The 14,308-nt window shown below is 38.5% G+C and overlaps 1 protein-coding gene across 1 annotated transcript in view; it reads left to right on the forward strand.

Moving 5' to 3' along the window:
- LOC138753751 (pleckstrin homology domain-containing family G member 3-like) overlaps positions 1 to 14,308 on the forward strand; it is a 204,071-nt gene that overhangs the window by 38,439 nt on the left and 151,324 nt on the right. Inside the window, exon 2 of the mRNA XM_069917117.1 lies at positions 5,803 to 5,878. Coding sequence (XP_069773218.1) covers positions 5,830 to 5,878 — 49 coding nt within the window. The 5' untranslated portion in view covers positions 5,803 to 5,829. The remainder of the gene's footprint in view (positions 1 to 5,802; positions 5,879 to 14,308) is intronic.

Raw genomic sequence — 14,308 nt, forward strand, 5'->3', positions numbered from 1 at the left:
TTGAGGAGGTTACAAGGAGTGATTAATTGGGGCAGAGCACTTGATGTAATTTAATACACAAAAGTGCTGGCAAAACTCAGTAGGTCACACAGCATTCTTTATGGAACGTTACGGGCCAGAGATATTTGTCAAAGTATGAGCAAAAAGCAGACAGGCACCTGAATAAAATGGTGTGGAGAAAGGTAGGGGGACGAGCACAGTTTGCATGTGTTTCAGTGAGGTATTTGACAGTCTCACTTGGGGCTGGTCAGAAAAGGAAAGGCCTACACAAACTGGATACCGGCCGAGGGTCAGGAAGAAAAAGTTGATGGTCCATGTAGTTTTAGTGACCGAAAGGTTGATCCAGTGCCAAATCCTTTTTTGTTTTGTGGGTAATGGTTTTGAGCACTGAAGCCGTGATTAAAAGCTTTGTAGATTATATCAAATGGTCCAAGTGGTTGATTATGAGAAGAAAATTTTGAGGTTGCAGGAATTTATCAGGACTGGTTTAGCAGATTAGAGAATGGGACTTAGTCCATAGGAAAGAGAGAGAAAGTGCTTTTGAAGGCTAAGCAGGCAAGAGGATACATAGCAATTGCTTTGGTACTCAGAAGAATACCATGACAGTGGAGAGGAGATTCACTAGGATGTTGCCTGGGATGGAACGTTTCTATGTTGAAGAGACACTAGATAGGACCAATTTTTCAACACAGATTCACCTCGTTATACACCCATGACAGAGTTCCCATAGCACAATTCCAATGCTATCTACAAGTTTGCCAATGATACCACATTTGTCGGCAGAATCACAAACGACAATGAGGAAGTGTACAGGAGGGAGATAGATCAGCTCGTTGAATGGTGTAACGACAGCAACCTTGCGCTTGACGTCAGCAAAACGAAGGAGATTGTGGACTTCAGGAGGAAGTCAGGGGAATACGTCCCAGTCCTCATCAAGGGCATGGTAGTGGAGAGGGTCAAGAACATCAAATTCCTTGGTGTCAACATTTCTGAGGATCTGTCCTGGAGCCTCCAGGTTGATGCAATCACAAAGAAGGCTTGCCAGTGGCTATAATTTGGGAGGTGCCTGAGCAGATTTGGTATGTCACCGAAAACTCTCGTAAACTTCTGCAGGTGTACCGTAGAGAGCATTCTGGCTGGTTGCATCACTACCTGGTGTGGAGGCGCCAACTCTTAGGACAAGAATAAACTGCAATGGGTTGTTAACTTGGCCTGTGACATCATAGACACTAGAACCTCACTCCATTGAGGACATCCACATGAGGGAGTCTCTTAAACAAGCAGCCCCTATCCTCAAAGACCCCCACCATCCAGGAAAAGGCCCTCTTCACTCTGCTACCATCGAGGAAAAGGTACGGGAGCCTAAAGATGAGCACTTAGTAGCACAAGGACAGCTTCTTCCCCGCTGCCATCAGATTCCTGAATAATCAATGAACCAGACACGGCTGTATTTTTTGTGCACTGTTATTTTTACTTTTTTTACAGTAATGTTGTAAGATGGTTATAACATAGATGTTTGCTCTATGATTCTGCCACAAAACACCAAATTTCATGACTTGTTCATCATAATAAATGCTGATTTTGGGTTTTTTTCTTGGAGCACAGGAGGCTGTGGGAGGAGGGTCTTGATTTTGAAGGGGCAGAGACAAGATGTACTATAGGAAACCTTTCCACAAAACAGTTGTGTCAAAGCCTTGAGGACAAGTTTAGGGTAAGGGGAAAGGAGAGGCAGAGGGGATCTGAGAGAGAACTTTTTTCCACCCAAGGGTGGCTGAAATCTGGCACACATTGCTTGAGGGGATAGTGGATACCGGTACTCTTGCAATATTTAAGAAGTATGAAGATAAGCACTTAAATTGCCAAGCTGTAAAGACCATGGACCAAGGGCTGATAAGTGAGATTAGTGTCAATATGTATCTGATGGTTGACATTGGTCCTCATGGGCGAAGGGTCTGATTCTGAGCTGTAGGACTTCATGACTAAGAGGAGAGGGACAGAGGGATCTTGGTGTGCTATTCCAAGATGTCCATAAGGGAGCAGATTGGTTACACATGTACTCACTAATTTGCGCCCTATGCAACTTGCGTCCATCCGCACATACGACTGAATTTGGAAAAAAATATATAAAATTTTATTTTGTATTTGACAAGCTATAACAGGGATACATGGTATGTAACATCCAAAATGTGAGTATTTACCTTGTTAGTTGACGACCCAGGATTCCTCTGCGCATGTGCGTATCTTCAGATGGCATATGAATGGTGAATTTGTGTATTGAAGTTTGGTTGACGCATGCGTGAGAGTTATGGGTGCAAGTTCAATATTGTCAGGGCACTTACTGCGCACACGTCAACTGAAGACTTGCGCCTGGGCACAGGAATCAAAATGTAGCACATTTTGACTCTTGCATGCCCTGTATCCCTGTTATATTTTGTCAAATACAAAGTTTGACTTAAAAGTTTGCTTTAAGACTTTGATACTCAACGCTCACAGGTAAAATAGACTTGTGTCTATTTCGAGATATGATTGATCCTTCAGTCCTAATAATGGTCGTAAGTTGGGAAGTACCTGAATAAGGTTTTTGAGGAGATAACCACTTAGATCCTTGCCTTTTGGATAAGAAATTGAATAGAAGAAAGGGGGACATCTGACTCAAATTGCATGATATTAAAAATAACAAAAAAACCAGAAATGTTCAGCCAGTCAAGCAGCATCTGTGAAAAGAAAAGCTAGTCCATGCTTTAGGTCAGCGATCCCCTCTCAGAATCAACCACAAATGATAACTTGTTTCTCTTTCTATGGATGTGGCTTGACTGCTGGAGTTCTTCCAGCATGTCTATTTTTATTTCCGATTTCTAGCATCTGCCATAGTTAATTTGAAAAGTCAGTTAGATTGTTGCTAAGTTTGGGTCACTGCACCATCAGAAGATGCGGAGCATCAGGGAAGGTGAAGAAGAGAATCAAGAAGATGTTGCCAGAACTAGTGAATGTTAATTATGAGGACAAACTTGGATTGGGTTTGATTTCTTTGGAGCAAAGAAGACAGTGAGGAAATGTAATCAGAACCAGATTTATTGTCCTGAAAGTCAGTGTTTTGCGGGAACACCATAGTGCAAACATTCATATTATAACCATCTTACAACATTACTATATATAAAAAAATAACAGTGCATGAAAAGGAAGGCAGTGTCTTTGGTTCACTGATTATTCAGGAATCTAATTGCAGCAGGGAAGAATCTGTCCTTGAGCCGCTGAGTGCTCGTCCTTAGGCTCCTGTACCTTTTCCCCGATGGTAGCAGAGTGAAGAGGGCAAGGCCTGGGTGGTGGGGGTCTTTGAGGATAGAGGTTGCTTTTTTTTAAAAGACACCGCCTCATGTAGCTGTCCTCGATGGAGTGAAGTCTGGTGCCTGTGATGTCATAGACTAAGTTATCAACCCTCTGGAGTTTATTCTTGTCCTGAGAGTTGAAGCATCCACACCAGGGGGTGATGCAACCAGCCAGAATGCTCTCTGCCGTAGAAGTTTTCAAGAGTTTTTGGTGATATACCAAATCTCCTCAGACACCTCACAAAGTGTAACTGTTGGCGAGCCATCTTTGTGATTGCTCCATGACAGATCCTCAGAGATGCTCACACCCAGGAATCAACATGCGTATTCAGAGCTGGAACAGAAAAATAACTATTTTCCTTCGCAAGAGGTCAGGAAGTAGGGGTACAGATGATAGAAGGTGACTTGAGGAAAATTGTTTTGCGCGACAATTAATTATAGCCAGAACCTGGTGTTTGAAAGGGATGCAGGAGGTAGATCGTTCACCACATTTGGAAAGTACTTGCATGAGCAGTCTCCTGTAACCTACAGGTCATTGACAGAGTGCTGGGAAGCCCGATTACCCCAACGTGTTCACTTTTGGCCAGCATAGAAGCAATGAGCCATTTACTTGTGATGTCTCCACATGATTTGTCAGCTCTTGTTCGATAATGTTGCTGTGAAAAAGTGTAACTATAATAATGACTGAAGTTTATAGTCACATGCACGTGCCCGATGTACAGATGCACATAAGGTCTTGGTTGCTGCAGCTTTCCCATTGCGTAAAATGCACCAACAACAATTTAAGTATAATTAACACGGAGTTTGCTGCAAAAACAAAAAAAAATTAAAATGATAATAATAAGTAACTAAATATTCACAGTGCAAAAATGTGCTGGGTCAGTCATGCAAGCAGATTGTTGTATAAATTATTGTTAAAGTTCAATTCATTGATGATAAGCAATGGAGCAGTGAAATGACTAGTCAGTATAGTAACTGGGCTTGGTTCTTCTAGGAGTCTGAAATCTGGTTGATCTCCACCCCAGTGCCAAATAGCAGCTGGAAATTCACTGTGTGCTGAGGGACTGACTCTGTTGTTAGAGGTCCACAATTTGTTGTGTTCCACCAAGTTTCCTGTCCTTATTTCATTACTTCAAGTGGATGCTTGAGATACCATGGCACCCCTTGAAGAGGAGGGGGGATCTTGGGCGCGACCCTCAGCTGTTGGTGTGTGACTATACAGGGCTAGGTTGACAGCCCACTGAGGCAGGTGCTTTCGGTTCTCATTCACTTAATCCCATGGGATCACTTCAAAGCAGAGCAGGAAGCAGCTAATGTTTGTTTTCAACCACTAACATCAACACATTCACTCAATACTCTTGTAAGATCTCTCTCTGTATAAATTGGCTGTAGTGCTACCTGTGTTGCCACAGTGATACATTTAATTGCCTGAGCAGGATATCTGGTTAAAGTTGCATTATATGTGTTTTCTTCTCTGTCCATGACACTTGCAGCAATGGTACCACTGAATGAGCCAACTCCCCATGAAAGGCACTCCAAAGTGTTCAAATGAGTTATTCAATGTCACGTATGGTGAGATGCTGGGAGAAACATTATGTTGCTATTCCGGGCAAGTCAACCTGTGCACTGTCCAAAAGGTAGTGCAAGGACAAAAACAGAAGTGCATGGGACAGTGTTAAAATAATACAAAAGTACAGTGTATCGTATAGTCATTCTGACAGCATTTAGCGAGGAAATATTAACAGGTAGAAGTAAAATGTGAAAGTCTGCAGACACACATGGTGGTTGAAGTAAAAACAATGCTGGAAAAACTCAGCAGGTCAAGCAGTTAAAGATACTTAAGCAATGTTTTGGGTAGGAGCAAAAATATTGGTAGGTGCTTGAACAAAATGCTGATGGGGAGGGACAGGAGGATGTCCACAATCCCACAGGCAGGAGGTAATAGGTAGATAATGGAGGGCACATCAGCAAACAGGGGGAGGGGAGATAGCTTTGTGAATGGAGAGGGAAGGGGGTGAGAGCTCAGGGAAAGAAGACAGAGGGATGGGGAAGAGAGGGAGAATGGGGTTTAGGCTACCAGAAACCGAAGAAGTCGATATTAATGCCACGTCGTTGGGAAGTGACCAAACGGAACACTGTTGTTACTCCTCCAGTTTACGGGAGGCCTTGGTTTCAGGCCTTCCAGGTACCTTGAAAAAGGGTTCAGGCCCGAAGCATCTGTTCTATATCTTTACCTCCTGTGGATGATATGAGACATGCTGAGTTCCTCCAGCATTTCTTCATTTTCACTAAAATCTCAGCGTCTGCAGATTTTTTGTGTATCACACCAGGAGCATAATTTGTCTCCTAATCAACTGGATGAGTTGAACAGGTTTTCTGAAGTTTTGCATTGTCGGGACAAATGTATGAGATGTTATCTTGAATCCTGAAGCAAAGCAAACATGCAATTGCAATCTCAATGTCTTTGTTTCCACAGTAATAACCCTGCCAAGTCGACACCGAGATGCCTGAAGGATCATTGAGTTCTGCTCAGGAAGGACCAAGTGCAGAAGGTCAGTGCCTGTCTTATGTCAGAGCAGAAGTTGCACCCCATGTAGACTTCTATACATTCTGTCTTTGTCAAGTACTTGTTTCTGATTTTGCTGACACTTCCAAATCTACCCTGACATGTCATGTCTGGTGCTGAAACCATTCTCCATGTTTTTGTTGGTTCCACTCTCAACATTTCCAATCCATTCTTGGCTTACTACCTTCCACTTTCTAAAAAATTGAGATGATCTTTAACTCTGCTCCCTGTGAGGTAGCTCTCACTCAGTACTGTTTGCCACCCAGAAACCTCATGACCCACAGAGACCCCCGCTTAAGCAGCACAACTATTTTAGATTCTTCATGTTAGTTTACAGTTCTTTCCATGGCTTTAACCTTCCCTTACTCCTTCCTCTCCTGTCACTCCCCAACCCTGGGGAGCTGCATTCCTCTCAATCTTCCTTGGAATGAATCAGTCCTTCATTGCCTCTGTTTCTTCTGGTGCCAAGGCTCTAACCTCTGGAATTTTCTCCCTGAATCTCTTCCTTTCTCCTCTAGGATGTTCCTTAAAATCTGTCCCCTTGATTAAGCCCTTGGTTGCCAATCTTAGAATTTCCTTGCAGGACTTGGTGTTGACATTAATAGTTCTTCTGTGAATTTTCTTGGGGTGATTAGGCTCTGTTGAAAGGAAGTTGTTTTTTTTTTAATTTTAATTTTTCACACTATAAACCATATTGATCAAGATACATACATTTTCCTTCTTAAATATATACAGTGTCGTTTTCTCCCCCCCCCCTTCCATCCTCCCCTCCCTACCTCCCCTCCCATTTATTTAAAGTTCAGAATATAAGATACATTAAACCTGTCAAACAATGTTGTCACTCAATAAAAATAAACAAGAAATTCCACTGAGTCAGTTCTTTTCATTCTCTTCTCCTTTTGTCATTTTAGGTGGTAGATGTCCACGGTAGGTTTTCTCTATTATGTTTCATGTATGGCTCCCATATTTGTTCAAATATTGTAATGTTATTTCTTAAATTATAGGTTATTTTTTCTAATGGAATACATTTATTCATTTCTATATACCATTGTTGTATTCTCAAGTTATCTTCTAATTTCCAGGCTGACATAATACATTTTTTTGCTACAGCTAGGGCTATCATAACAAATCTTTTTTGTGCACCATCCAAATCGAGTCCAAATTCTTTGTTTTTTATGTTACTTAGGAGGAAGATCTCTGGGGATTTTGGTATATTGCTTTTTGTGATTTTATTTAATATCTGGTTTAGATCTTCCTAAAATTTTTTCACTTTCTCACATGTCCAAATTGCATGAATTGTTGTTCCCATTTCCTTTTTACAGCGAAAACATCTGTCAGATACTGTTGGGTCCCATTTATTTAACTTTTGAGGTGTAATGTATAGCCTGTGTATCCAGTTATATTGTATCATACGTAACCTCATGTTTATTGTATTTCTCATAGTTCCTGAGCATTACTTCTCCCAAGTTTCATTCTTTATGTTTAGATCTTGTTCCCATTTTTGTTTAGTTTTACCATTTGTTTCCTCATTTTCCTTTTCTTGTAGTTTAATATACATATTTGTTATAATTTTTTTGATTATCATTGTCTCTGTAATCTCATATTCAAAATTACTTCCCTCTGGTAACCTCAGACTGCTTCCCAATTTGTCCTTCAAGTAGGATTTCAGTTGGTAGTATGCCAACACTGTATCGTGAGTTATATTATATTTATCCTTCATTTGTTCAAAGGATAATAATTTATTTCCCGAAAAACAATTTTCTATTCTTTTGATCCCTTTTTTCTCCCTTTCTCTAAAGGAAAGGTTATCTAAAGCTTGGTAGTTGTAAGCCTCCTTGTTTATACCATTCTGTTAATTTATCTAATGCTATCCTCGGTTTTCCCCCTTTCCATAAAAATTTCCTTATTATTTTCTTTAACTCCTTGAAGAATTTCTCTGTTAAGTGTATTGGTAATGCCTGAAATAGGTATTGTATCTTTGGGAAAATGTTCATTTTAATACAGTTTATCCTTCTATCAGTGTTAGTGGTAAGTAAGTCTTTCCAATACTCTAAGTCGTCTTGTAATTTTTTCATTAGTGGATAATAATTGAGTTTATATAGATGGCCGAGGTTTTTATTTATTTGTATACCTAGGTATTGCATTGCTTGCGTTTGCCATCTGAATGGTGATTCCTTCTTAAATTTTGAGAAATCCGCATTATTCATTGGCATTGCTTCACTTTTATTTGCGTTAATCTTGTACCCCGATACTTCTCCATATTCCTTCAATTTCCTATGTAATTCTTTTATTGATATTTCTGGTTCTGCTAAGTATACTATAACGTCATCTGCAAATAGACTGATTTTATATTCCTTGTCTTTTATTTTTATCCCTTTTATTTTATTTTCTGTTCTTATCAGTTCTGCTAGTGGTTCTATGGCTAACGCGAACAATAAGGGTGATAGTGGGCATCCCTGCCTTGTTGATCTGCTTAAGTTAAATTGTTTTGATATATATCCATTTACTGTCACTTTCGCCAATGGCCCCTTATATAATGCTTTAATCCAATTAATATATTTCTCTGGTAAGCTGAATTTTTGTAGTACTTTGAATAAATAATTCCATTCTACTCTGTCAAAGGCCTTCTCTGCGTCTAAAGCAACCGCTACTGTTGGAGCTTTATTTCCTTCTACTGCATGAATTAAGTTAATAAATTTACAAATATTGTCAGTTGTTCGTCTTTTTTTAATAAATCCAGTTTGGTCTAGATTTACTATTTTTGGTACATAGTCGGCTAATCTGTTTGCTAATAATTTAGCTATTATCTTATAATCTGTGTTAAGTAATGATATTGGTCTATATGACGCTGGTGCGAGTGGATCTTTCCCTTGCTTTAGCATTACTGTAATTATTGCTGTTTTACATGAATCTGGTAAGCTTTGTGTTTTGTCAATCTGGTTGATTACTTCCAGGAGGGGAGGAATTAATAAATCTTTAAATGTTTTATAGAATTCTATTGGGAATCCATCCTCTCCTGGTGTTTTATTTGGTAATTTTTTTATTATCTCTTGTATTTCTTCTATTCCAAATGGCTCTGTTAATTTATTTTGTTCCTCTATTTGTAGTTTTGGTAGTTCAATTTTAGTTAGAAATTCATCTATTTTCCCTTCTTTCCCTTCGTTTTCAGTTCGGTATAATTGTTCATAGAATTCTCTAAAGTTTTCCTTAATTTCTTTTGGATTATATGTAATTTGTTTGTCTTTTTTCCTTGATGCCAATACCATTTTCTTAGCTTGTTCTGTCTTAAGCTGCCATGCTAGGATTTTGTGCGTTTTTTCACCTAGTTCATAATATTTCTGTTTTGTCTTCATTATATTCTTCTCCACCTTATATGTTTGTAGTGTTTCATATTTTATTTTTTTATCTGCCAATTCTCTTCTTTTAGTTGTGTCTTCCTTCATTGCTAATTCTTTTTCTATATTTGCTATTTCCCTTTCCAACTGCTCTGTTTCCTGATTGTAGTCCTTCTTCATTTTAAACATAACAATTTACAGCACGGAAACAGGCCATTAGGCCCTTCTAGTCCGCACCGAACCAAACACCCCCTCTAGTCCCACCTCCCTACACAATGCCCATAACCCTCCATCTTCTTCTCATCCATATACCTGTCCAACCTTTTCTTAAATAATACAATTGACTCCGCCGTCACTATTTCTCCCGGAAGCTCATTCCACACGTCTACCACTCTCTGAGTAAAGAAGTTCCCCCTCATGTTACCTCTAAACCTCTGCCCCTTAATTCTTAGTTACATAACTTATTATTTGCCCTCTGATGAATGCTTTCATTGCATCCCATAGTATAAACTTATCTTTCACTGATTCCGTATTTATTTCAAAGTACATTTTAATTTGTCTTTCAATGAATTCTCTAAAATCCTGCCTTTTATGCAGCATGGAGTTTAATCTCCATCTATACATTCTTGGTGGGATGTCCTCTAACTCTATTGTCAATATCAGGGGTGAGTGGTCCGATAATAGTCTAGCTTTATATTCTGTTTTCCTAACTCTGTCTTGCATGCGAGCTGATAACAGGAATAGGTCTATTCTTGAGTATGTTTTATGTCTACCCGAATAATATGAATATTCCTTTTCCTTTGGGTGTTGTTTCCTCCATATATCCAAAAGTTGCATTTATTGCATCGATTTAATTATAAATTTGGTTACTTTGTTCTTTCTGTTAATTTTTTTCCCAGTTTTATCCATGTTTGAATCCAAATTAAGGTTGAAATCCCCTCCTATTAGTATGTTCCCTTGCGTGTCTGCTATCTTCAAAAAAATATCTTGCATAAATTTTTGATCTTCTTCGTTAGGTGAATATACATTGAGTAAATTCCAAAACTCCGAATATATCTGACATTTTATCATTACATATCTCCCTGCTGGATCTATTATTTCCTCTTCTATTTTAATTGGTACATTTTTACTGATTAATATAGCTACTCTTCTAGCTTTTGAATTATATGACGCTGCTGTTACATGTCCTATCCAATCTCTCTTTAATTTCTTGTGCTCTATTTCAGTTAAGTGTGTTTCTTGCACGAATGCTATATTAATTTTTTCTTTTTTCAGTAAATTTAGCAGTTTCTTCCTTTTGATTTGGTTATGTATTCCATTAATATTTAAAGTCATATAGTTCCACATAGCCATTTCATACTTTGTTTATCTTTCCTTTCCGTTTCCTCATCATCACCTTTCCTTCTTATCCATTTCAGCTTTCTTGTTTTGAACACTTTATAAGACAACATTTCTAAAACGTCAAACATTTCCCTTATTCTCCTATCTAAAATTCCTTTAACCCCACTATCCCCTCCCCTCCCTGAGTTGCCCTTTGTCCCTTGTCGGGCAACCACATCTCCCCTCTCCATTTGGGTTTGCGAATTCACTCGCAAGCGTCAACTGATTTCGCAGTGACTGTAACTCTTCCCCACCCAGCCCCTCCAGAAAAGATTTTAATTTTCATATACAACAAAGGTCACTCTCTTAATTCCGCCCATACTTCCTTTCTTCCCTTTCTTTCCCTTCTTAGTTCTATTTTTTTTTAATATATACATACACATATATACATATATATACCTACATACACACATACATATAGTTTGTGTTCATTTTTGTTCTCGTTACATATCTTCCTCTCTCTGTCTGTTTTGTAGTTGTTCTGCAAATTTTCTTGCTTCCTCTGGATCCAAAAATAGTCTGTTTTGCTGCCCTGGAATAACTATTTTAAGTACTGCTGGATACTTTAGCATAAATTTATATCCTTTTTTCCATAGGATCGTTTTTCCTGTATTAAACTCCTTCCTCTTCTTCAGGAGTTCAAAACATATATATGGATAGAAAAAAAAATTTTGACCTTTGTATTCCAGTGGTTTTTTGTCTTCTCTTATTTTCCTTATTGCTTTCTCCAATATATTTTCTCTTGTTGTATATCTTAAGAATTTTACTAGAATGGATCTTGGTTTTTGATGTGGTTGTGGTTTAGGGGCTAATGTTCTGTGTGCCCTTTCTATTTCCATTTCTTCCTGTAATTCTGGTCTTCCTAGGACCCTGGGGATCCATTCTTTTATAAATTCTCTCATATTCTTGCCTTCTTCATCTTCCTTAAGGCCCACTATTTTTATATTGTTTCTTCTTCTGAGCTAACAGCTCTTGTGTCTCTTTAACTTTTTTATCAGATTCTTTTAATTTCTTTTTTAAGTCATTTACTTCCATTTCTACGTCTGTTTCTCGTTCTTCCACCTTGTCCACTCTTTTTCCTATGTCTGACATGATCATCTCTAATCTATTCATTTTTTCTTCTGTACTTTTTACTCTTCTTTTTATTTCACTGAATTCTTGTGACTGCCATTCTTTTACTGATTCCATATATTCTTTAAAAAAAAAATATATCCATGTACTTGCCCTTCCCTTCATCTTCCATTTCTCTGTGTTCTTCCTTTTCTTCTTCTGAGTCCACTCCAGGATCTGTGTCCTTTACCTCTGTCTCTTCTGGTTTTCTTGTTGGTTTGTTTGTTTTATTTTGTTGGGGTATTTTTGGTCTTCTTATTTTTACTAGAAGTGTCTTGATGCTTGTCTTCTTCCTCTGGGTTGGTCATCTGTTGTTTCTTTGATTTCTTTTTACTCTCTTCTTTCTTGCTCTGGTTATTTTCTGTGCTTTCCTCTTGCTGCTTTGTTGTGGTTGTCAATTTCAGCTGTGGAGATCGACTCCTCAGCTGGTCCCCCCTCCCGTCAGTGTTATTTTTGTCTTGCGCATCGTGCACTTTTGTTTGGCTCCGTGAGCCATTTTTGTAGTCCCGAGTTCGGGGCTTCAACTGACCTTAGGGAGTGGGCTTCTCTCTCCGCGGCGGGCCTCCTCGGACAGGTAAGGCCTTCACCTTCTTCTTCTGACGTCCTTTCTTCTTCTCTTCTTCCCGTTGCTTTTGGCTTTTCTTTTTTCGCTGCCATTTTCTCCACACCTTTACTTTCACTTTAATTTGGTTTTTGTGTTTGTGCCTTTGTTTTTTGACTGTTTTTTTTAAACTTTTCTGGAGAGGGCTGGAGTTCCCCGACCGGCCACTACTCCATCACGTGACTACTCCTCGAAAGGAAGTTGTTGATGTTGAATGACATTGGACCATTCCTTTTTTTTTAATTTTTTTTTTCACACCATAAATCACATTAGCCATGATATACACTGTTTCTTTTTCACACATATACAGTGACTTTTTCTCCCCCCCCCCCTATCCTCCCAAACCACCCCCCCACCCCCCCCCCTCATCCATTTTAGGTATACAATCTAGGTTGCATTAAGCCAGTCAGACAATGTTGTCATTCTACAAAATTACACCAGAAATTCTACTGAGTCCATTCTTTTCTTTCCTTCTCCTTCCATCAACTTAGGTAATGTTTGTCCCCGGTAGGTTTTCGCTATTGTATTTAATGTAAGGCTCCTATACTTGTTCGAATATTTCAATATTATTTCTTAACCTATATGTTTTTTTTTCTAATGGAATACATTTATTCATTTAAATTTAGTAGTTTCTTCCTTTTAATTTGGTTATGTATTCCATTTATATTTAAAGACATATAGTTCAGCGTAGCCCTTTTATATTTTGTTTATCTTCTCTTTCCGTTTTTCCATCCTTACCTTTCCTCCTTTTCCATTTCTGTTTTCTTATTTTCAACTCTTTATAAGACAACATTCCTACAACATCCAACATTTTCCTTATTCTCCTATTTCTATCTTATTTATCCCCAATCTCCCCTTCACCTCCTGAGTTGTCCTTTATCCCTTGTCGGACAACCACATCTCCCCTCTCCATTTGGATTTGCGAATCCACTCGCAAGCGTCAACTGATTTTGCAGTGACCGCTATTTCCCCCCACCCCGCCTCCCCCAGAAAAGTTTTCACTTTTCATATGTCACAAAGGTCACTCTTTTAATTCCCTCCTTATTCTCTCTATTCCATTACCTTCCCTTATTAATTCTTGTCTATACTATCTATATTTTCCTCTAGGTACAGATACATTCATGTATGCTCATTGTCTCTATTCACTCTTATACCTCTTTACCCGCATACATATCAATCGTGATCATTTTTACTCTCATTACCCGTCTTCATCCCTCAGTCTATTTTTGTCTTTACCCACATACATATCAATCGTGATCATTTTAACTCTCATTACCCGTCTTCCTCCCTCAGTCTATTTTTGTAATTGTTCTGCAAATTTTCGTGCTTCTTCTGGATCCGAGAATAGTCTGTTTTGTTGTCCTGGAATAAATATTTTCAATACCGCTGGATGCTTTAGTATAAATTTATACCCTTTCTTCCATAAAATCGCCTTTGCTGTATTGAACTCTTTTCTCTTCTTTAGGAGTTCAAAACTTATATCTGGATAAATGAAGATTTTTTGCCCTTTATACTCCAGTGGTTTGTTGCCCTCTCTTACTTTTTCCATTGTCTTCTCCAGTACCTTTTCTCTTGTAGTATATCTTAGGAATTTTACTACAATAGATCTTGGTTTTTGTTGTGGTTGTGGTTTAGAGGCCAATACTCTATGTGCCCTTTCTATTTCCATTTCTTGCTGTAGTTCTGGACATCCTAGGGTCTTAGGGATCCACTCTTTTATAAACTCCCTCATATTCTTGCCTTCTTCATCTTCCTTAAGGCCCACTATCTTTATGTTATTTTTTCTGTTATAATTTTCCATTATATCTATTTTTTGAGCTAACAGTTCTTGTGTCTCTATAGCTTTTTTATTAGATTCCTCCAATTTCTTTTTTAAGTCTTCTACCTCCATTTCTGCTGCTACTGCCCGCTCTTCCATCTTGTCCATTTTCTTTCCCATTTCTGTTAAGGTCATATCTATTTTATTCATTTTCTCTTCTGTGTTGTTTAT

The sequence above is a fragment of the Narcine bancroftii genome, chromosome 2 (genome assembly GCF_036971445.1).
Source record: "Narcine bancroftii isolate sNarBan1 chromosome 2, sNarBan1.hap1, whole genome shotgun sequence".
Taxonomy (NCBI): domain Eukaryota; kingdom Metazoa; phylum Chordata; class Chondrichthyes; order Torpediniformes; family Narcinidae; genus Narcine; species Narcine bancroftii.